Source organism: Malus domestica, chromosome 10 (genome assembly GCF_042453785.1).
Source record: "Malus domestica chromosome 10, GDT2T_hap1".
Taxonomy (NCBI): domain Eukaryota; kingdom Viridiplantae; phylum Streptophyta; class Magnoliopsida; order Rosales; family Rosaceae; genus Malus; species Malus domestica.
This window is the reverse complement of record NC_091670.1, coordinates 41,632,847-41,657,257: the sequence shown is the minus strand read 5'-3', so window position 1 is coordinate 41,657,257 and position 24,411 is coordinate 41,632,847. Positions and strand designations below refer to the sequence as shown.

The 24,411-nt window shown below is 35.9% G+C and overlaps 2 protein-coding genes and 2 long non-coding RNA genes across 5 annotated transcripts; 3 read left to right on the top strand and 1 right to left on the bottom strand.

The window, feature by feature from the left end:
* The first annotated feature begins 3,484 nt into the window (after positions 1 to 3,484).
* LOC103422455 (NDR1/HIN1-like protein 10) lies at positions 3,485 to 4,582 on the top strand. Its single transcript, XM_008360516.4, has one exon. It carries the CDS (start codon positions 3,732 to 3,734, stop codon positions 4,410 to 4,412), a length of 681 nt encoding a protein of 226 aa, XP_008358738.2. The 5' UTR covers positions 3,485 to 3,731; the 3' UTR covers positions 4,413 to 4,582.
* Positions 4,583 to 9,508: 4,926 nt separating this feature from the next.
* On the bottom strand, positions 9,509 to 9,993 carry LOC103422454 (uncharacterized). The gene is made up of 2 exons (XR_003777078.2): positions 9,824 to 9,993; positions 9,509 to 9,687 (listed from the first exon to the last, which is right to left on the bottom strand). It is a non-coding gene; the product is annotated as an uncharacterized lncRNA (long non-coding RNA).
* A 1,909-nt stretch (positions 9,994 to 11,902) lies between these two features.
* Positions 11,903 to 14,973, top strand: LOC103429751 (cysteine-rich receptor-like protein kinase 25). The gene is made up of 7 exons (XM_029110456.2): positions 11,903 to 13,002; positions 13,085 to 13,195; positions 13,283 to 13,455; positions 13,598 to 13,808; positions 13,935 to 14,172; positions 14,257 to 14,407; positions 14,494 to 14,973. The coding sequence occupies exons 1-7, from the start codon at positions 12,189 to 12,191 to the stop codon at positions 14,794 to 14,796; spliced, it is 2,001 nt and encodes a 666-aa protein (XP_028966289.1). The 5' UTR covers positions 11,903 to 12,188; the 3' UTR covers positions 14,797 to 14,973.
* A 760-nt stretch (positions 14,974 to 15,733) lies between these two features.
* On the top strand, positions 15,734 to 22,825 carry LOC139188462 (uncharacterized). Of its 2 annotated transcripts, none has more exons than XR_011571888.1 (7): positions 15,734 to 15,953; positions 16,046 to 16,129; positions 17,109 to 17,190; positions 19,806 to 19,960; positions 22,034 to 22,078; positions 22,205 to 22,248; positions 22,393 to 22,825. It is a non-coding gene; the product is annotated as an uncharacterized lncRNA (long non-coding RNA). The 2 variants fall into 2 exon arrangements; XR_011571889.1 differs by having other exon boundaries at positions 22,364 to 22,825.
* The last annotated feature ends 1,586 nt before the right edge of the window (positions 22,826 to 24,411 follow it).

Genomic DNA, 24,411 nt, shown 5'->3' with positions numbered 1-24,411 from the left:
TGTAGTTCGATTGATCTTTAAGATATCAAACGAAAGGAATAATTTACATAACTAACATGAATAAATATCTGAGTAGTGGATTAGATTAATTATTTACCCTAAGTGGTACTTTTTCTACTCTTGAGCGCAATGTCATAGTAGGATTTATACAATTAACTTCACTTAGTATAATAAAGTTTAGTAGTTGTTATTGTTGTTATTGGTACTTGCTCATAATTAAACATGCAAGAGTTAGCTCTTTCTTTTTAATACATGTTGTTCATATATTTATGATTATGATAACATAGCTTTCACAATGTTTAACTATGTATAATGTGCATTACTTAATTAATAAGTGAATAACTATATATATATATATATATATATATATTTACATATTATTTTCAATTTTTTAATACAACGAAATATATACATAAGAGATAGGAGAATAAATTGGTTTCAAACTCATTATTCTCAAGATTTGAACCTAATACATCTTACTCACAAATGAAAAAAAATCTATAAATTGTAATACTAAGTGACTATTTATTTAATCAATTAACTGAAAAGGATATGTCTGAAGTTACATCCATACAAAGAGTAGTAACTTCTCTTGAACAATTGTGATGAGTTTATACTGTGAAAGAATCAACATATTCTTACACACAACATTCTGATCAACAGTCTAACGACATTGCGTACTCGATCATGCACCGTTTCCATCACATGCAATCTATTTTGGGAGGACAGTAGCCAGAGATGAAAATGATATATAAATTGTTTTGGAATGTTTGTTTCTAGGGTCGACCATTTCTAATCACAGAGACTTGACAAATTAAGCTATTTTGATGCCGTAATGCTATTCTTACCACAATTTTATACCACATTTATTTACCATCTTAGGTGGCATATAAGCTGGACAAGCTACATCATTTAATTTCAATCTTTTTAAATGATGATTGTGGTATACGAGGAGTCTCATTCTTCCACCTAAGATTATTTAAGTGTTTTAATTAATAAAAAGATTGAAATTAAATGATGTAGCTTGTTCAACTCATCTGCCACCTAAGATGGTAAAAAAATGTGGTATAAAATTGTGGTAAGAATAACATTACTCATTTTAATGAAAAACATTGACAACGACAGATCACGGGTTTTTCGAACATTAGTCATTAAAAATATTGAAATTAAAAAAAAACTATTGATTCTAACCCTTTGAAGTGTATCTTAAAAATAAAAAAAATTATATTCTATTTTTATTATTTAATCTGTATTTTTATTTAATATTTCCAAATTAAAATTTTGATTTTATTAGTACACACATTTTAGTTCTTCCAATATAAATAAACTTAAATGAGAAAACATTAAAAGAAACTAGTGACATATAAGAAAAATACGTAAATACATAAGTGTACATAAATAATCGTATCGAAATATATTAAATTGATTTGTTTGTATCGAAATGTTTATACCTAATTATATTATAATGAATTAATGAATTAGTGTAGACTTAGAAAAAGAAAAATCATGAAATTATCCAAAAAAATGACATGAAATATAAATGATGGCATTTAAATAGATACAAGAGACGAAGTTCCATTTTAAATCTTGTACCAAGTATTAATCCAAACTTCATGTTGTTTAATGATTAAAATTTAGTTTTCTAATGATTAAATTACACTTTGTGGGAGTGGATTGTGGAGTGCTACTGATACTGAATGCGTTGCAGAATCAAAAGAGGGAGGAGAAAATCATGGGGATCCCACTCCCACATGCAGAGCATCTTCACCGTCCACATCAAGGGCAGTTAAACTTAACCAATCAATTAATTTAAAACCTAGACTCCACATAGACACAGAATCACAGATATGATGGATCCAGATGGGTCGGTTGGCACGACGATTCTGCTTTCTCGTCGCGACTCGATCGATGGCGGTTCAAATTAGCCACCTCGAGACAGCCCAGCGCAATTGGCGTTGTACGTCAATTTATTTTGCATGCAATAATGCAAATGACTAGCGCACAAACAGACAACGTACGGGTGTCTGGAGTGTCTGGAGTGTCACAGCGTCACAGTGTGGTGGTGGTGGTGGTGGTGGTGGTGGTGAGGGGGCCGGGGCTACCTTCTCGCTATATGCTCATATTAGACGGGGTGATCTGTCATAGTCTATAGTCTCTAGTACGGATTATAGCCTGGGTCTGCATGCTGATAAATAATGAAATGATTTCTTGTAATTAACAGGGATATGTTTGGGACTGTTTTTATAAGAGCAACTCCAATTTTGGGGATCTATACAGGATGTAAACCACTTTTACATTATAATTTATATTTCGAAAGATGTAAATTTTCGTTTTGCTCCTATGCAATTGCGGATTCAGGATTTTAACATCGGGTGGTTTCAGTGTAAAAGTTTTATTATATTGAACAATAAATATTTTTCGTTCATATCCATGGTTCAAACAAGATTACAAACCACAAAGATAAAAATTTGTTTACGTTCGACGAGGTTTCATAATTCATACCATGGAAACTTTTCATGATAGTTTCATTATCAATACAAGAAAAAATATCTTTTTTGATGTAAACAATTAAACTATCATTTAACCACTAATCTCCTATATCAATTAAAAATAATAATTCATCGTTTATTGAAGCTAAAAAATATATGAATTAACCGTTACATAATCAATCAATATCAATTTCAATGTTTAACATCCCTATATTATTAATTGAAAAATTTGGACAAAAACTATTAAAATCGGTGATGGTGGAGAGAGGTGGACCATTTGGTGGTAGAGTGCGTTGGGGTCGATGCATGATTGGCCTTGGGAGTTAGTGAATAACGTTTGGGAATTGGGTTAGTTGGGTCGGCCCGGGTCTTTTAGGCGTAGGAAGAGAGTGAGTGTTTTTTTTTTAACTGACCGGAATCAAACGATGCCGTTTTCGGCAGGTCATTTGAAAAAAGTCAGATTTTTCTTCTTCGTTCAAAGTTTATGTTGCACGTCAGCCATGGAGGCCTCCTCTCCTCCACCACTTGCCCAGACCGTCGGGTGATCCCCAGTCCTTACAGTCAAACCAACGGGGACCAAGATCTGCCCTTGCTCCAGTGTATAGATGTAAATAAGTAGGAACCAAGTCCATCCCTACTCTTTAGGCTTTTACTTTTTAGTGTTTTTATACAAAGAAATATCTACTCTAAGGAGAATATAAATTAGGCTACACAAGAGGTGGCAGATTAATTCATTGGGTTATTAATAGATACTCGTTAAGATCCGTTTAATTTGATATCACTATAATATAGAGGTGAGATTAGTAGCGATGCTGATGATGTAAGGTAAAATCAAACTAAATGGATCTTGATGGGTACCCAGTAACAACTCAATAGGTTGATTTGCCATTTTTAAGCTAATTCAGACACTGAGTCCACCATAATCAAGTATCAAATTCATCACAAACATTATACGGTCTCGGTATCCCAAAATTGTTGTATTAAACATGATTAGAAACGATTTTCACAGGATTATGTTCATTTTAGAATACGTCCGTAGGAAACCTTTATTCTTTCGTATACAATGCATGAATATACCTATTCTTTTCTTTCTCCGTGCAAAAGAACCAAAATGCTTTGACGTCCCTTCAATTCCCCGCCACCTCTTTCACTTCACACAACATATATAAACCAACTCCATTAACTAACAGTTCTATCCTACTCACCAAAACCCTCCTCTCGTACATTCTTTTCTCCCAGAAAATGTACAACTCCGACCAGTTGCCGATAGAGTACGCCACCCCAGAGCAACAACGACCCATGAAGCGTCAACACACCGCCCGGTACTACGCCCACCGCGTCCGCGAAAGTCTCACCACCCGGGTCTCCAAGGTCATATGCACCATTTTCTTAGGCCTCCTCCTCATCGTTGGCATCATAGCGTTCATACTATGGCTCAGTCTACGTCCGCACCGCCCAAGATTTCATATCCTTGCATTTTCGGTTCCGGGTTTGGCTCAAGAATCCGGGTTCGAAAATGCTGAGATAACGTTCAATGCCACGGCCCGTAACGCGAACCATAATATTGGCATATATTATGGTTCTATGGACGGGACGGTGTACTATAGGGACCAACGGATCGGGTCAATAACGGGTTTACTTCAACCGTTTTATCAGGATCCGAAGAATACGACGATCGTGATGGGGTCGTTTAGGGGGGCCACCTTAAATGTTAATAACCAGCGTTGGACGGAGTTCTTGAATGATCGTAAAAGAGGAACGGTTGTGTTTCGGCTTGAATTTACGGCCGCGATCAGATTTAAGATTCGCGCTTGGTACAGCAAGCGCCATCGGATGCACGCCACCTGTGATGTTGATGTGGGCCCGGACGGCTTGATTTTGCCCATTTCTAAAGATAGGAGATGCCCTGTGTATTTCACCTGAGTAGGGAAATATTATTATTCTTTTTTTCTTCTAATTATTAATTAGTTGGTGTTTCTCTTTTCCCGTTGTTTTGGGGTTATTTGCTTTTGATTTGCAGAGTGACCACAGAAGTTGTGTGATTTATTTCATTTTGTGCAATCTTTCTCAATTAATTGGTTCAAATTATTGAATTTGGGGTGGAAATCTTTTCAATTTAAATGTCTTTGAAGTGTTTCTTAACGTTCTAATAAAACTGTTATGATTCCACCTTAAAAATAGATGTGAACGAATTGAAACCTCGGAAATTGGTAGTGTAATTTTTAGAACCTCAACGGTTTTTATGAAAAACACGACCAAGTGCTGATGAATTAAAATGCCTAGAAAGGCCTTCAAGCATAATTTTCCTCTTCTTTTCTAGTTTCTTTAACTATTATTCCTCTATAACAATTTGAGGAGTGCCAGCAACTTTTGCACTAACATTTGCATTTGCACATTTTCACTTCTTCACATGACACGTGTTAGTTTTTTACCCAAAAAACAAGACCGTTAGTTTTTTACCCGTCAAATGCAAATGTTGCTAGCATTTCTCTAGCAATTTTTCACATGCTTTCCATGTTTCCTGGGATGTAGAAAAGAAAATAAATCTTTAATCTTTAGGACAGACGAAAGTTACAAAAATCTTCAGCTTCTCTTTCCAAATCGTGTAAAACATTGTACTAAAAGATGATCATGTACGAATGAGCTATTTGGATGCAAGAAAAGAATTATATTTTGTTCTCAAATTCCAATATGATCTACATAATATGTGCTTCCTCAAAGCATAAACACTACCTTAATGAAGCTTACGATGCCATTTGCTTCGTTCAAATCGGATCCAAGGGAATTTAGGGGATAATCAAGATATTAATCCTAGACAAGCAAGGGAATGAAAAGAGCTTACCCAAACCGCGTTCCTTCTCTTCCAAGGATTACAGGTTTCCTGTGACCTACAAATGTAGCAGACTTTATCCTCCAATGTCAAGAAGAAAAGAACATATGCTCTTTAACTTAGATTACAAGCACCCTCCTTTGATATTCCTTCTTTTCCCCTTTATTCTCCTCCTCATATAAACAACTAGTGCAACCCAATTCATTTAAAAATCTGAAGTCCATCTAATCATCAGACGAAGAAATGTGCGAAACAAAGAATTTCTACTGCTGGGCTCTGCAATTTCTAGCTCTCCTGGGACTCCTAGCCCTCTGTCTATGGCTGGCCTTACGTCCGAAGGACCCTCAGTATACCATTGTTGATATCAACATCCCAAAATCCGATTTAGAGGACGGCGCATACAATGGTTCTATCTTATATGCCCTTCAAATTGAAAATCCTAACAAAGACTCTAGTATTTTCTATGATGAAACAGTTTTAACGTTCTTGTATGGGTCGGATAGTGTTGGGGAGAAACACATACCAGCTTTTCATCAAGGAAGAGGTAAAACCCGTCAAGTGATTGACTATGTAGATGTCAACCCACGAGTTTGGAAAACTATTCGCAATTCCCTATTGCATGCAACTGCAGAATTGAAGGTGGCTTTGCTTTCTCGGGTTCGGTATAAAACATGGGGTGTGAAGAGTAAGCATCATGGGCTAGACTTGCAAGGTAAATTATCAATTGGTTCAGATGGTAAGATTTCTGGTAAGAAGAAAAAAATTAAGCTAAGCCATTCTTCCAAGAAATGGAGAAGGAGCAATAGCCGACGATTACTAGATTAGATGTTTTCTTGTAAACTTACAATATGGCTTACCTTACTTACACATTGTTGCTTATAATGTACTCAGAATTGTTCCAATTGTTATTCTAGTAGATCACGCAATTCAACAATTTCTCAATTTGATAATAAAAGAGTATATTTGAGAATAAGTTCTTGATTTGTGCCTAATATTAATATAAACCAAGAGCCTAGAGAGCTGGCGTGAATCAAACCAAAATTCCCTCCAAAATTTGAGTGCCAGATAAGAGTGCACCTGATTTTCCTTTCTAACGACTCTCAGTGTCAGGCTCCGATCCTGACATACGTCTAGGATCGACACGTGACGTCACCAAATACCCCTATATCTAACATATCCCGCCTCCGGGATATGTACCAAGCACAACTCAAGCCTCGAATTACGTAGCGATTATTCGTACTTTTATGGATGCATCTAACCTCCTTATTAGAATGCTTACGTACCCTCAAAATGGATCAAGTCATTCGTAGTTCATCATACACTACACTCGAACACTCATTTCATAATTCACTTAATTTTTAACATGCTACCTCCATCCACAACATGTAACATATCAAATAATCAACGAAGCACAATATTATTCTCAAGCCACATTGATCAACTAAAATAATCATAGTAATAACAATCATATCCAACGTCATTCCACAATCCCGTCAATTAATTAACTCATGACTCAAGGATGCCAGATTTTGACTTTTAACTTAGTCAATCAATGATATAACATACCATTTCACGAATTTATGTAAAGAGCTCTAAATAATTCCCTTTTTGAATTTTGAGTAATAACATGGTATATAAATTCACAAGGTCTATTGTGGGTAATTCCCATTCACTTGAATATAGGGTTTTAGACTAACCTTATGGAAATGAGCAAGAGCAAGGATTTCAGACCACTCAACGAAATCCAATAACATCGGGTTCCAGACCACTCAATGGGACCAGAATATTAAGCGGTTTCTCGTAATTTACCCAGACATGTTATACGTATAATCAATGCCTACATCATTGAGATGGTACACTGGCAAATCAGATACTCGGATAAGCTGCGAAGCTCAGGTGAGTGACAATAATACAAGTTTGTGATATTCAATAAAAACATATCATCGATCACAATTTATAAACATCAAGTATAGAATCATGCTTTATGAAATCATAATCAAGTCGCTGAAAACTCCGAATGAGTCACCCAGACATCTAATGGCTTTTCTAGTTTAAACCATCAGATTATCAGAAACCATCATTCATATGTACATTAAAAACTAGAGCTAGATGGATGCAGTTCGCCCAAAGCCTACATAAGTAACCAAACAGGAAATAGCCCCCCAAACCGGATTAACCAAGCAGAGCCACTCCTGAGAAAGTACCCAAGTAGGCAGTGACCCCCCAACGTGGATTAACCAAGCAGAGTCACTTCTACCGCTGTTAGAAAGTGATCACTTAATGCGGATGAACCAAGCATGATCACTTAATGCGGATGAACCAAGCATGATCACTTTTAAGCATATATGGCCATAAGGATCGCCCAACACAGATTAACCAAGCGCGATCTATATATAGTATGATTCCCCAATGCGGATTAACCAAGCAGGACCACTAGTGACCCCTCAACGCAGATTAACCAAGCAGGGTCACACCTACAAAACTGTTAGGCAGTGATCACCCAACACGGATTAACCAAGCAGGACTATCCATGTACCATTGCAACATGGTGAAGACTCGGTGTCACCTAACCAAGTGACATTAGGGTAACGGTCCCCTACTAGCCCTCAATTTAACAAGCATTTCAATATGCACTTCAAATCACTTTTTTCACAAATATTTCCAATCCATGAATCAAATCAGATTTGATAAAAATAGATCGATGGCCAATTATAAAAATCACATTTTAATAGAAACACACATTTATGAAACCATGTCATATCCATAAAGGATGCTAATATAAGAAAACAGGTTAATAACTATATCACATTTATTAAAGTCACTCAACGAGACAAGTCCGCAAAGCCTCACTAAGTCTTTTGTAATACTAATTTTAGTAATTCAGATGGTTTTAGATATGTTGACCAAAAGTCAACTCTCAGTTAACGGTGGGGTCCACATCCTAGCAATTTAATCTAGAAGATCTGCACATCAGATTTCAGATCTAAAACTTCCTTAGGTCCATATTATGCTCATAGAACAACATACTAAAATCTCATCGCGATTTGACGGTCGAATCTCCTCCAATTACTAGAATTAGGTAGTGGTCAACAATTTATTTTACAAACTTAGAAATCCAATTCGAGAAGATCCGTAAGTCGGATCCCCAATCCGTAAGTTTCTATGGTCCTCAAATATTACGTATTATAACGTATTAAAGTTTGGTGACGATCCAACGGTTGGATCGTTGATTCATATTTTTATTAAGTAATGTCTCATAGTGAAATTAGGTTTAAATGATCAAACCACGTCATACAAATATTAAATACAAAATCAGGACATCTAATTGAACTTAGAAAGGCATCGTCGGCCCGCTGGCCACGCGCTGTCGTAAGTGGCGGTTTCCGGCGAACGAAAACCCAAGTTTCCGACTACCTTAAAAAATTACCAAATTTCACAAAAATGTAGATCTCAATGAATAGAGCAAGTTTCATACCTATGACTAAGGCCATTTTTTCCGGGAAACACCTCAAATTGTCCACACTGAAACCCTAGAATTGGGTGTTCTTGATTTGATGCCAAAACGAACTCCGACACCCCAACCAATGCATGGGTTTTGTTCCTGAGGTTGAGGTAAGTATTTTGGTGTTGGTGGTCGACGGTAATCATTGTCGGATTCACCGGAAAAATGAGAAAACCGCCGGAAAACCACGAACTTTGTGGCTTCGGTTTGTAAAATTAGGTTAGAAATTGAGAAATATGATACCACAAAGATGTTGGGTTCACCAAGAGCCTTCCATAGACACCACCTCAATCGGATGTTGGACGGAAGAGATATAACCGGGTCCAGGAACCGGGTTGGGGTTTGAAATCAGGTCAAGGTTGGTTAGGTGTTTCCTCAACTCTCTCCTTTCCCTCCTTGTTCCCCTTGCTGATTGATTCGCTCCCCCTTTTAGCTGATTGGTCCCTTAACTAACATAAATCTAATTGGCCTTTTTCAGTTTTTCCCACAAGATGGGAGTTTAAAATAAATTTAAAATCTATATTTTGGTAACACAACTTCAAATGTTCGTATCTATACCGTATAATCCGGACTCGCAAACAGTTTTTGCCGATGTGCTCACAGTTTCAAGATCTATTTGAAAACATGACTTGTGACCTTGAAAGGTCAACGAATTTTAGATAATTAATTTTCAAACTTCGTAACTAGTTTAATTAAAATCTAAATTCAACTAAATTAATATAATTTCTCGAAAAATAATATAAAATCTCAATAATACAAATACGTAGATTATAACAGTGAAATCCAGTAACTCAGGTTCCACTTTTTGTATGTCCGACAGTAATTTGCAACTTGTCTAGTTGTCTTCGCCACTCATGGAGATGAACCTAAAACACAACCAAATTACGTCATTTATATATCCCAAACATCCAATCCAACCATCACCCGGTTCCGGCACAATTTATGAAAACAAATTTCTTTTTATTCTCATTTTTCAGAAGAAATGTACAAGATGATACTTACAGCTGGGAAGCCACCATTATCTCCAGGTCCTGTGATATCCTTCATTACATAGCTAGTAGCAGCAAGCCGTAGCCGCGAAGTCCATGTAAAAAAATATTCAGCAATATTCGTAATCAATGAAAACATGTGAGAACACGAAAAAAATAGAAAAGCAGTAGAAAAATTAAAAAAATTACATTGTTACGAACTGCTACCATAGTTACATAGTCTCCTATCCTGTATGAGAATAAAAACAGGACAGCCATCAAATTTGGCAGATCTTCTGAATCATCGACCAAGTCGTTGAAGTGAAAGTGGATCATATCTTATGGCGGGCTTTCTAAATCAGAAAAATACAGTAGGGACAGAGAAAGAACATGCGTCACTGAGCCTGCAATCCCAACTTGTCCACAAAGTATGCAATTCTTCGCAACAACTACATTATGACCAATCTACAGGAAACGAGCAAAAGGACAATTGTATACTATATTCCAGGAAAATTATGCAAGAACTTAGAAGGCAAAAGTTAACCTGAACTAAGTTGTCTATCGTTGCATGATCTCGTAACTGTATCTCTCCAACTTCATAAACCAAAGAATGCTACAAACTATTGCTCTAACTTCAATAGAATCTGAGTAAAACTTACTCAGAAAATATAGTAATGCATCTAAAATCAGTTTAAAAGATATCAAAGGCTCTATGTCTAACCTGCCCCTGTGAACGAACTTGGTTACTCTATCAAAATCAAATAAGTGAAAACATTAACAAGGCAATGTCGAGTTAAAAATTAGATCGTCACCCAATTTTGGTTGATTGCCCAATAGTGAGGTCCAATGACAGCTCTCGCCAACAACGGATTTTGAATGAACAACAGCACCAAACTCTATGAAAACTGTTGGGTCGATGCAGGCAAACGTGTGGAAAGACCCACCTCCGTTATGCCATTGTTGGAATTCTGGATGAACGGTCGGAGCATCGCCCTCTGATCTTGAAATACAGAGCAGGTGCAGAAATGGTTGGTGACAAAACAGGTGTTGTCTCAGAGACATTTTCACAAGCACGTTCAGGGCATACCAGACGAAACAGACGACGCAGAGGATCTCTAACTATTTCCAAAGCGCAACGGAAACAAGCTTTGAACGCATTGAGGATGTGGCGAGTAGCCGAAAGTTGCTGCAAGTCTTCTCAGAGCGACTGCCATTGACTGAGGACCTGAGGTCCGAGGAGCGACTCGGCGAGGAGGGAAAGCCCGTTTGTATTTGAACCTGCGTATCCAGTATCCACAGTGTTCGACCGGAAGGGCTTTTGTAATGGAGGGCATCTTCGTCTCCTAAATTTACGTTGGGCCAACATACATAGGTGTTGGGCTTTGGGCTTGAAAGTCCAAACCAATAGATTATTGAGAACAAGTGCAAGTTGGATTGGAAATTTCGATTTTGATCAGTTCTGACCAAATTGGTGATGAAAACTTTCAATTTTGGTGCACCCGAATGGAATTTGACATTCAAAATTCTGAAATAATATGGATCGTAATTGGGATGTACATCTAAAATTTTTAATAATCTCAATAGATTTTATACGAACGTATTAAAGTTTCAACTTGTGAATCTCAATATACTTTAATATGGATTGTAACTGGGATGACCAAATTGAAACGTAAGTTACCAACTTTTCTGAATTTTTTATTGTTTGTTTTTTTTAATTTTTTACGACAAAATTGAATGAAAATGAAACTCATAATTTCAATTAGATTTTTTTTTTTGAAAATCAGGCATGCATACATGGAGAGTAGGCTAGGTAATGAAGTTTAATTCTTGTTGTGTGACCTATCGGACATGCTAATCTCGCATGTATATATATAAATAAATAAAATGAAAACTAATGAAAATGACTTGAAAACTTTGAGTTTTAATGATAAGGACAAAATAAAGGGTAAAGTGAATAGTACCAGGTTTGACTTTTTGGTGTAAAAATGTGATTTTTTGTTAAAATGAACAGTACCGTGAACTTTTCGTTAAAACTTCCATAAATAAACCACAGAAAACACGTGTGACTATTATATTATTTGATGGTTTGTGGAAGTCTCTATTGTCTATTAGTTTTGAGTTATATCTTTCAACTTGTGGCGTGGCATTGACTGAATTAGGGGCAAAACCATGACCAACTGTGAACAATTTCCAGGAAAATACAGCCAGTCGAAGGCTTTGTTTTCTTAGATTTTTTATTGATTTGATTTTAACTAATTTAATTAAGCAAGTCTTCCAAGAAACTACCTATCAATTCACAAAAATTCAATGGTACTCGTCCTCCGAGATTTTTAACCATATTTCGAGCAGGAAGGAGAACACTTAAGAGCTATATATAAAAGTTTCCCTAATCTTTTTCTATGATTAGAGATCAAAACATGGCTAATTTCCCTAGTGTTCCGAAAACAATCTCTCTTTTTTCGCTTTGTTTTCTTATCACCCTCCTTTTTGATCTTGCTTATGCTGATCCTGATCCTCCATACAAGTTGTGCTCAGATGTTCGCGGTTATGTCGAAAATAGTACGTTTCAGAAAAACCTCCATAGCCTGCTAAATTCATTGCCTTCAAATGCTTCTGTTTCCAAGCTGTACAATACCTCCGCTGGAAATGAACCAGATAGAGTTTATGGCCTTTATATGTGCCTCAATTATGTTACGAATGAGATATGTCACAACTGCATCAACACCGCGCATTTAGACATTGTTAGGATTTGTCCCAGCTCAACAGAATCAGTTGTGTGGGAGGAAACGTGCCAACTGCGCTACTCCGATGTGAAGTTCTATGGTGAATTGAATGTGGCAGACAACATTGTGTCCACTAACAAGAAAAACGTTTCAGACCCAAAAAAGTTCGAGAATACTGTGAAGGAGAAGCTGAGGGAGCTTGCGAAGCAAGCGGCATATGATGCTTCAGCGAAAATGTATGCTACTGGAGATGTACCATTTGAAGATAAAGTGATATATGCTCTTGTGCAGTGCACTAGAGACTTATCTGGAGATGACTGTGGCAAATGCCTTCAGCAAGCCATAGAAGACGTTTTGAGAAAGTATTATTTCTCCATTGGTGCACGGCTTATGAGCCGGAGTTGCTATCTGAGGTACGAGTTGTATGGCTTCTATAAAGGTGCAACTGAAGCTTCTATTTCCAGCTCTCCAAATAACAACAAAGGGGACGGTGAGTACTTTTAAGGTGTATGTCTATTTTGACGCTACAATGTTAAAAATTAACTGCAAATGCATAGTTGTTTCCAATGAAGGTAGAGGATGGCGGTGGCGGATCACGATCCTTACGGTTGTGTCAGCATGTCTAGCCATACTACTTTTGGGTTCCTGTGTCCATCTTGCAGTAAGAAAAAGAAACAAAAAGGGTAATAATAATGCATTTGGAAATGCTTTAAAGCTGATCATCACTCTAATATATTTTCTGAAAGCAGCTTTTCTTTCGATCTGTTCAGGGAGTAGTGAGATTTTAAGACAACATGTATTGTTCCCGGACCGAAGTTTTCAAGGCAGAAACCAGAAAGTTGAGGAGTACCCCTATATCAGTTTGGCATCTATACATGCAGCTACGGATAAATTTTCTGATTCAAATAAGCTCGGAGAAGGTGGTTTTGGGCCTGTTTACAAGGTATAAAGTAAAAGCAAATTGTTTCTTGAGCAAACTATGGACAAAAAGTTCACATATGCGAAGATTAAATCGATATTTGTATTACTATCTTCCACTTGGTTGGTATTTTCTGTGGTTTGATTTAAAATCTGGTTTTTCGCAGGGTGTACTGAGTGACGGTAAAGAAGTGGCGATCAAGAGGCTTTCAAGCTGTTCTGAGCAAGGCTCAGAGGAATTCACAAATGAAGTTCGGCTGCTAATGAAACTTCAACATAAAAATCTTGTTCGGCTTTTGGGTTTTTGTGTTGAGGGAAAGGAAAAACTGCTTGTCTATGAATACCTGCCAAACAGCAGCCTAGATGTCTTCCTCTTTGGTATGTTTTCTCTTGATCCTCTCAAAAATCTGTATGTGGGATTTAACTTCAACTGTTTTATACTATTGCTAAGATTTTCTTGTCAGAAATATTATAGTCTGTAAATTCTCCTCCAATGATGCTTAGATTCAGAGAAACGAGCGCAGCTTGATTGGAGCAGACGTGTAAACATTATAAGTGGAATTGCAAGGGGAATTCTTTATTTACACGAGGAGTCTCGACTTCAAATCATCCATAGAGACCTGAAAGCTAGCAATGTTTTATTAGACGATGATATGAACCCTAAGATCTCCGATTTTGGCATGGCAAGGATCTTTGCAGGAAGTGAAGGCCAAGCAAATACGACTACAATAGTTGGGACATAGTAAGTGCTTCATTTCTAAATTTTCTTCCCACTAGGAAACTTATGGTACTCAACATTTTGTTCTGGATTTTTGTATTGGAATAGCGGATACATGGCTCCAGAATATGCAATGGAGGGAGTATATTCTGTCAAGTCTGACGTTTATGGTTTCGGAGTACTATTGCTTGAGATCATAACTGGGAGAAGGAACGCCGGCTTTCATCAAATAAAACGTGTTCCTAGCCTTGTAACATATGTAAGTTACTTCATGCACTTCTCTCAGAGCAAGACTCTTTGCAATTAAACAGCAGCTTAATGCTTATCCAATTGACTACGATGCAGGCATGGAAATTATGGCATGACGGAAAAGGGTTGGAGCTACTCGACCCACTACTACTCGATTCATGTGATCCAGATGAGTTTCTAAGATATCTCCATATCGGATTGTTGTGTGTCCAGGAAGATGCGTATGACAGGCCAACCATGTCTTCTGCTGTTGTAATGTTGAAAAGTGAAACTGTAACTCTTAGCCAACCCGAGAAACCTGCTTTCACGACGGGAATATTCACTGACCATTATATCGAGACAGCTGCTGGTGGTAGCTCTATTAATGGTCTAACAGTTTCTATCGTCGTGCCACGATAACACCATAAGATTCATGAATCTGCACAGAGTTGAAGCTTTCCTGTGGTAACTTTGTCATGAAATTCTTCACTTGTTGTCTATACCACAAAGTTTTGCTTAGTTCTGTTGTGTGAATATTAGTTACTGGCAGTTTAGCTGATACAAATTGCTAATAACAACTGGTTTATTCCTTTCTAATGAGAACTAAAAAGATGACACCAAGCCAATAAAGCTTTTTGCTTTGCAAGGGTCAGAAGAGGAAAATTTAGTGTACGCAACATTATCCTTACTTTACTAATAGACGTCACGACTCGAACCTATAACATTTCAGTAACAAAACCCGAACCAACCTGGAAATGGCACTTATAGCTTGTTTACTAATTTGTAATAATTATTATGATGGAGGCCACTAGCGGCAAATTAAGGCTAGATTTATCATAACTTGACACTAAAGTATAAAACTATGATAATGCTCATTGATTTGAATTCAGTTAAGATGGCTGTAATTATATTCAGGTTCAAAAGTAGTCAACATAATATAAAAAATTAGTAATTAATTAACGACTAAAACTAGGGGATGCTTAATCTAGGAAAGGGATCATTTCTCTTAATACACGTTGAAATTTGATCAAACGACTACAAATAGAGATCTACTTTAAAAGTTATAATAACTTCAACTGTTGAATCAAATTTTAACAACACAAATTTCTTGATTTAATGAATTAGGAGGAAAGGATCCTGATTATATCCTATCTTCCTGTATCACTCATCACGTCTATATCCTCACCTCCAATTTTTGTTGCCAAATTATGCATATATTAAAATCCAGTTTTCTGATACTGTTTATTACGAGTGAAAGGACGAAAATACCCTTGATTTCTTCTTTGCTCTGCGCACTGTTCCACTTTTCTACAGTGGAAAGTCGGCTATGCCCTCCCCAGCCGCGCGTCTTTCATCCTTTGTTTCTCTGCTTTGACCGCATCTTTTTTGCTTTTACCCTTCCTCTTCGTTTTTCACCTTCATTAGTCTGCGGTTTTCTCCCTCTTCGTCAGCCCGTCTTTTGCCCTCAAATCCTTTCTTTTTCTTTCGCATTTAGTTTCCAGTCTCCCCCGGTATTGAATCCTTTGTTATTCGGCGTTTTGTTCTCATCTTGCGATCGTCGGGGCAAGAACTTTAAGGTTAGTTTGTTCTCAATGTTTTATCCTCATTTTGCTATCTCTAGGCCGATAAATTTAAGGTCTTTGTTTTTGTTTTTGCTGCGGATCTGCAGGTTGGGACAAATTTTTTGTGAAATTGGTGACTAATCGCATGCTGCCTCTTCAGATTATTGACAAAGAAATTATATTGAACTTGGGTAAGTTTTAAAACAACTACGCGTAATTTTCGATTCTCAGTTTGTATTTGTTTGAAAGAAACCCTGAAAATTGGTTTTCTTTCTGTGTTCTCAATTGATTCAATGCATAGCATTAGAAAAAACATGTAATTATTGGGGGGTTTTGTTTTTGGTGGATTTAGAGTTTTGTTTAAGTTCGATTATATTGGAGTTGAATTTGGTTGCTCCTTGGCTGTGGGGAGAGAGGTCGGGTGCGTCATTTGGTGAAGAAGGGTTGGGGAAAGAGACAGGGGGTGTAAGGAGTGTGGTTGCGGATGAGAACTATCAATTTTCTATCTTTTCAATTTCTTCAGAGCACCCGTTTCCTTCCTGCAAATGGGTCTTACAAACTTCCACTCGGTTCTATCAATTTTGTTAGAATCAACAATTCTGCGGAGCATTTTTGCGGTGAATTTCAGCGACCCATTTGCCTAATTAGTTTGCAATTATATGGTATTTTAAAAAAGTTCAAAAATTAACTCACACATTCTCCACAAGCACCTGATTCTTTAAAATTTTCCAAAAATGGAGAACTGAATCACCCAATTTTCTTAATTAAAGAAAGAAATAAAAAATCAGTTTTCTTTTTGGTCAAATTCGAAGACCCGATGAAGAAGTAAGTGAATTTTCTCAGAGGGGGGAGAGAGAGAGAGCGCAGCTGGGGACTGGCCTCTGAACAGCAAAAGCAGAAACGAATCACTTGATTTTTAAACTGCGATGATCAGGAATCTTAAAAACTTAGCAGTTTTTCTGAATATATCACTTAATTTTTAAGGTGTATTGATCAGGAAGGACAAAAACTTAACATTTTTTGTTGATGTGTATTCTTTCGTTTTGATTAAGAGATATATCTTTGTTTATCAATGCTATCGCTATGGGGCAATTGTTTTGATGTTATAAATTCTTGAAACTGTAATTCCCTCTGTCTTTGTCGTGTTAAAACTGTATATTGTGATTGCAGGTTTTTAAAAACTTGACCTTCGCAGATTGTTCAAAAAGAAAGCAATTCTGCTATTGATCAGTATAAAGACGCAACAACAAAGGTAGAAATAAAATGTCTCGCATGATATATTTTGGTTTGGGTTTGTAATGTGTGATTTCCGATGTGGATTAATTACTTAAATGATTTTGGATTATGATCATTGCATGTTTTTTCTTTTCGTTATTCCTTGTTTTGCCAGCATTTTCTACAAATCTGTTTTATTGTGTTGGTGTGAAACTGTTTACACTATAAGACTGTTTTAATTGCTTTGCTACTGTCTTTTCCTTTTATATATATATATATATATATATATATATATATATATTTCTTATGTAGGAGTTATATGGACTTGGGGGACAAGAATTATAAATGCAATTATTGTGTGCTTATTTTTAGTTAAAAGAATCAAACAAACAATGAACCTATAATAAGTGAGGGAAAACTCACTTCGACCCTACCACTATTATTTGTGTAGCATATTCTCATCTCAAAAGCATAAATAATGACAATTACATAATTATGAGATTAAAGTTTAAGATGAAGAATTCCACTTTACTCAGAATCCGACAATTGTTTCTTCCATGACACCCAACTTTAAAAGTCTTTGTGTGAATTGTCTATCGAACTTTTGATTTTGAGATAAGATTCCTGCTTAAAAGATAATAATTGTTCAAAAAGTGAGTGTGAGATTTTAAAAGTCTTTGTGTGAATTGTCTATCTAACTTTTGATTTTGAGATAAGATTCCTGCTTAAAAAATAATAATTGTTCAAAAAGTGAGTGTGAGATGACTCACCTCTACCCTACCATTATTATTTGTCTAGCCTCCCCATATTCTTCATGGTTCATTTGTTTTCTTTTGTCAATATTTGACGTTTAAATTCGATTTTTGGTAACGTTTTTTTTAGGGGAATTGGCTGTTACTAGTATAGATAATCATTATCTTCTTTTGGCTTGGTCTCAATACATGACCAATTGTTTGCCTGACCATTAACAAATTCAGATAGGTATACATAAGTATTAGTAAAATTGTCTCTACTACAGATATACCCTCTCCACATGCCTTAATTAGCCAAAGTACACCTTAATGATACAGAAATGGTTAAATCTATCCATGTACTATTTCCATCACTCATTACCCGGATTTAACAATTTTTCCAATCCTAAGATGTTTTTTGGATCAATCAAAGCATATGGAGAAGGTGTATCTTTGGTTGGAGCATTTGTATCCATACTTTTAGATATCCGTCTTAAACTTCTCAATAAACAGTTGAATACTTGATTATGTATATAGAGCAAGCGAAAAGAAGAAAGTTTTTATCTATATATTGGTAACAACCAATTCCTCTGAAGAAAAAAGATGAAAATGATGACATCTGAAATGCTTGATCAAATTACATCTCTATATTTTGCAGAGAAACCAAACCAAAGATATCTGATCCATCTTTAGCACATATTATATCCCATTCTTATATGGCAACTTTTTTCAGATTAATCACTCCACAAATTTTAGACAAATTTATATTCACAATTTCCAATTTGACAAAATACTTTATTGCCCTGTGTTATCTTTTGTGATAAACATATGAATGCACAAAAACAACCACACATGCCTTACCCATTTAGATAGGCATTTGTATCCATGTTTACACATCTATCTTAAATGCTGTCTTGCAAAATCCAGTGGTTAATTCCAAGTTTACTATCTAATGTGCTATTAGATACTATTTTTTCGTGAAATTGGATACTTTGTTTACAATTTAATAATTTGATTGCCCCTTTAGTTGCATAAACTCAGTAAAATTTTGAGGTTGTAGACACTGAACTGCTGAATCTCTACGGTTTCTTTTGTTTTGTCCAATTGTTGTCATTATTCTAATTGGGTAATTTAAGGTTTTTTACTGTGTTTATTTATTTACTGATAAATTAGTGGGTCTAAACTCTTAATTGAATTGAGGAAAACAGAGAACTAGCAAAGCTTCGTAGAGAACATGCACCAGTTTCCTGCCATCCTGATCCTATATTTATTCCTTCATTTGGGTAACACAGCTTAATGAAATAAAATTTCAAAAATATATTAAGAGTATAATTTCACGCTTTTGATTCGTGTTTAAAAATAACATTTACATTCACAGTGTCTTTTGCTTAGTGGATAAACAACTGTAAATGAGCTTGACTATGTCAAATTGAATATTTTAGTGCCCACCACCTATTTGATAAAAGATGGCGTCAAAACTCCTCCAATATGTGTTCAAGCTGCCCCCCTTCTATTTCTAATTTATATTGTTTCCATACACTCAAACCATAACACTAAATTCCCAATTTCTTGCCCACAATGATGTGTCTTATATCTCATGGAGAAGCTCTCAAGTCCATTGCACTGTCCAACTTTTTTGCCCATTTCAGGTACTGCTTTTAGCATCAAAATCCTATGTATGTCTAACCTTTCTTAGCATTTTCCGTTGTTTTAGTGCAATGATGTGCATGAATTAATACAACATAAACTTGCATAGTTTGTGAGCTCAACCATTGAGGTTTCTAACTGGGTTTTGATTGTTTCACTAAACTTTTATACGTTTCAATTTTCATTGTTTGGTTAAACTTTTATGCTTCATGGTGCCTTTGAAATATAAGTTCACCATTGGTACATAATTAAGATTGGATTTGATATCATTCAGGTTTGATTTGTTCAACGCTCTTGATTGTTATTTTCAAGCCAACTACTACATTTTCCAACAAATTTACAAAGAACAACCAAGCTGGATTATAGCCAGATTCCGTCAAATTATATCACTATTGGTATTCCAGCTGCCCACCTTATAGAAATTACAAGGTTTGCTCCACTCTATACTTCTTTGATACATTTAATTCAAATTCGTATATTTAGGTAAGAAACAAAATTTTATCTATTCCTTGAGTTAGGCAGAGTTGTAAATAGATTGAGTTAAGCAGAGTTGTAAATATAACTTTCTATATGTTTTATGCTGTTTAAAAACCCGCAGCATCGCACGGGCACCGTTGCTAGTTATACATATACTAAAACCCAACACAAAAAGCACTGTTCATTAACAGTGAAAGAGCGGAATTGCCCTTTAATTGCTCTTGGTTTTCTGTTTTTGTCCTCCTTTGCCCTCGCTGGGCACGAGTCCTTCATCGTTGTCCTTTCCTGTTCGAGTATTGACTAAAGCAGAGTGAGAGGGACCTGCTTTGTTGGAGTGTCGTTTTCCTACATGTACTCTCGAGGCATTAGAAACTCAGACCCACATCTTCTTTCTCCTTCCCAATATCCCTTCCCCATTTTATTTATTTTATTTTCTACTACTAATTATTATATATTTGGCAAAATACCAAACCCCTCTCTCTCCCTCTTCTGATGAGGATCTGTTTCTTGAGCAAAAGAAAAGTCTTCCTTTTTTCATTCCGCCTTTCTGTCACTGTCAGTAAAATTTTCAACCAATGGCTTCGAAGATCATGAATGAGTATATGAATGATTTGCATTAAAAAGAATATAATAATTTTCATCATCGTTGATCAGCAGAAGCTCCACAAGCGAATGTCACTTTCCTCATATAAGTCATACATCATAGGTGGATGCGGATCCAAGGTCAATCATCTGTTTTACTTTTTCTTCAGTGCCGTTTTCAATTTGGTTTGTTTCTCTCTTTATTTTCGTGGCTTTTTCTGCCTGCCTTGGTCTCTCTCAAACCCTGTGTTCTCTGCATTTTCCATCTCCACATCCTTCTCATCTTTTCCATCCAAATTATCTGTGTAAATTTCTTGCGTTAAAATCGCTGGACAAGTTAATTGTTGCTGTAAAGTATCTGCTTCTACGTCCGTTCTACATTTATTCCAATATTAAAACCGTGAGGCATGGGCGAGGCGTTCGAGGGATAGCCCAGCCTAGGCATGAGACGAAGCCTCACGGGACCTAAATTTTTTAACATATACACTAAGTGAACACATATATTATATTAAAAAAAGAAGATTATTAATCAATAATCACCCTAAGCACACACATATATTATAAATACATATACACGCACATATATATACATATATATTATATATATATGTATATATAAAATAGAGGATGAAAAGCACAATGAGCACACATATAACAATGCACGCAGACAGCACACACATCCATTATATAAAAAAATAAAAATCAGAAAAAAAAGGTAGAGAGACGATAGTGCAAGGAAGAGGTATGAGGCAGTTAAAATCCTACCTAAAATTTGGGTTTGGGAGTAAAAAAAAAAATCCCCTAAGGCGTGCCTAGGCAACTCCGACGGCGCCTTCCGCCCACTCCCTCAAAACAGAGGTGGCAACCCTTAAGCCCAGCCTCACAGGGCGCTTAGGCGCGCCCTGAGACGAGCCTTTTAAAACATTGATCTATTCACACTGTTTGTGCTTTATTCCGTCTGGGCTTTCCTGGTTCTGGCCTGAATTTTGGCTAATTTCCACCCCTTTCGTCGCAACATGTCTTCAGATCACTGCGGAACTGATCTTATTTAATTGAGGTGTGTTTTATAATTGTTAGTGAGAGAAAGATGGCTGTGGCGTCATTGGTTGGAGTTAGAGGTGTGTTTTATAGGTGAAAAAGGATAACATTTATTTATTTATTTAGAGGGTTTTGTTTCTGTGTTTAGATCCTAGGTATAATTAGATAATTTGATTGTCTTTTCATTTGGAGGAAATAGTTATTTTTGAGGGTTTTGTGTGCAGCCTTTAAAGTTTAATGTTGCTTTCAATCTGTTTTGAAATTTTTTATTTTGGCAAGTCATGAGGGATGGCGTCGATGAAATTGTTTGGTGTGGTACTGTTTCTTTCTTTGTATTATTTTAAAGCCTGTATTATAGATTTGTTTTTCATATCAAATCTTAATAAAATTGATTTGGTTTTGTAGATCAGAATTTTTAAGCGACAAAATCAACCTGCAAATTCAGTTCAGGTATGAATGCTTCTGCTTATTTAGATTGTTGAATTGATCTTTACCTTTACTAGATTCTATTTTTCAATGTTGTTTGCTTCATTATCGTGTTACTTTATTATTAATAATACTAATTTGGTTTTGTAGATTTAAGATTTTTAAGCGAGAATCAAGTTCAAAATTCAATTGAGGTATGAATCTTTTTGCTTATTTGGGCTGTTGAATTCATCCTTGCCTTTACTGCAATTTTTTTAACTGTTTGGTGCATTCTGGTATTGATTTCATTGTAATTTTATGGATTTTAAGTGGTTATTTAGATTTTGGATTGTGAGAAGGATCAGGTGGGTTTTCAAGATAATCAAATAAGTGGCTCTTCCTCTCAAGAACCATATCAAGCCTTCAATTCCATCCAGGCCTCTAATAATCCTCCACTGCTACCTACACCAAATGTTTCTCAGTTGCAAGCCCACAACGCTCAAACTCAGCCAAACTGGAGCAGTTTTCAGAGGAACAATTCTCAGCGAAATTCCTTCAATCTCGCAACAAATTCCATCGCCACAATTTGGGATTTTTACCGCTTCTCTCTGCATGCTTCTGGCTGTTGTGTATATATATATATATTATTCAATTGTTTGCATTTATTTTTTCCTTTCATTTTTACTCAATTATTTTCACTTTTTCTCCATGTGTTGCCTCATGTATGTTTCTCAATTGTTTGAATTTACTCTTTGCCTTCAGTTTTTACTGAATTTATTGACTTTTTGTGCATGGGTTAATCTATTTGTTATATGTCATGGTTAAAGGTTTGGTTTCTTTCCTTTTTCTTTTTATCAATCCTCTCTCTTTACCATTTAAGTTGAATTACCATGGGACGTAAAACAAAGGAGGCTAAAAAGCAGTCTAGCCCCAGGAAAAGGCCATAAACAAAGAAAGGAAAGTGATTAAAATGGCTAAGTAGTCCAAAAGAGATTTATAACTTTTGTCCAAATCCTAGACATCCCCCTAACCCAGAAAAATACAAAATGGCAGCCAGCTGTTCCAACGTGATCAATACCTGTGCTTCATTTTCCACTTGGTGGAGCACGTGTTTTTATGCAAGTCGTAGAAAATTTTAATTTTTAAGTTATTAATCTTTTAACACACATAATCCACTGTTTATATAGGAATATATGATGTATTATCTCGTGTGACGATCACACTGAAAAATCTCTCACGTTGGTGGGTTACCCGAGCTCCTCAAATAATTAACAAATCATCCAAACGTGTTTCACGTTGATATGTTATCCTGAACTTCTCAATAATTAACAAATAAACCAGCATGCTTTCACAGTGCATCTACACTATTTGATTCCAGGAAGTGATAAAACTGAAAGTTGAACAATGTTTCTACATCAGCTCCCACTATATCGTTAACTTTTAGCCGTCAAGTCTTAATTAAGTTTTTTTTTTTTGTTGTTAAGTTTTGTCTGCATAAAAACAAGGGTTGTGCTATCTACACACCCATTTTTATTTCTCATACAACCTTTGTTAATTTCTGTTCGTTAATCTTCTTCAATTCATCTGATCCGACTGTCAAAAATTGTAAGAATGTATGAGAAGTAAAAAATAGGATGTGGATATCACACCCCATAAACAAAGTCACCAGCTCCCACCCACTACATCATTAATAGCACATAATAAAGCTACTTTAATTTTCTTCTTTGGGATTACTTTAATGATGCAGGCATCCTTGGTATTTTCTTCGGACTTGGATTGTCAGCCCTCCCCATTTAGGTGTCTTCCCTGTGCCCTCTTGTTTTGTGTGGTCACGGTTAATCCATGTCAATATTTTATATTAATTTTTTTTATAAAAATAATAAAACAAAAAAAAATAGTAATATAAAATGTTGACGTGGCTTAACTGTGATCACAAAAACAGGAGGGCACGAGGAGGGCACATAAATTAAAGGGCAGACAATCCAAGTCCATTTTCTTCTCTGGGATTACTTTAATTATGTGTAAAAAAAAGTCTAATGGTGTATGTAAAAGTTCAAATGTGTATGTAAAAGTCTAAAGCTATGTGTGAAAGTAAAGACTTTTGAACACCTATGTTTTATGTTGTTGTGTAAAATCTCTATAAAAGAGATGTCTATGTACGTTTGTAATCAATCCCATTCCAGCAATAAGAAAAGAAAATATTTTTGTTATCAGAAGAAACTTGCTGCTAATAGTTTGAAAAACATTTAGAGGAAGCAACAAGCTTTTAGAAAATTAGTCTAAAAGTTTTTCTTACTATTAGCACCGAGTTTCTTCCGATTACAAAAATATTTTCTTTTCTTATTGCTGGAATGGGATCGATTACAAACGTACAATGT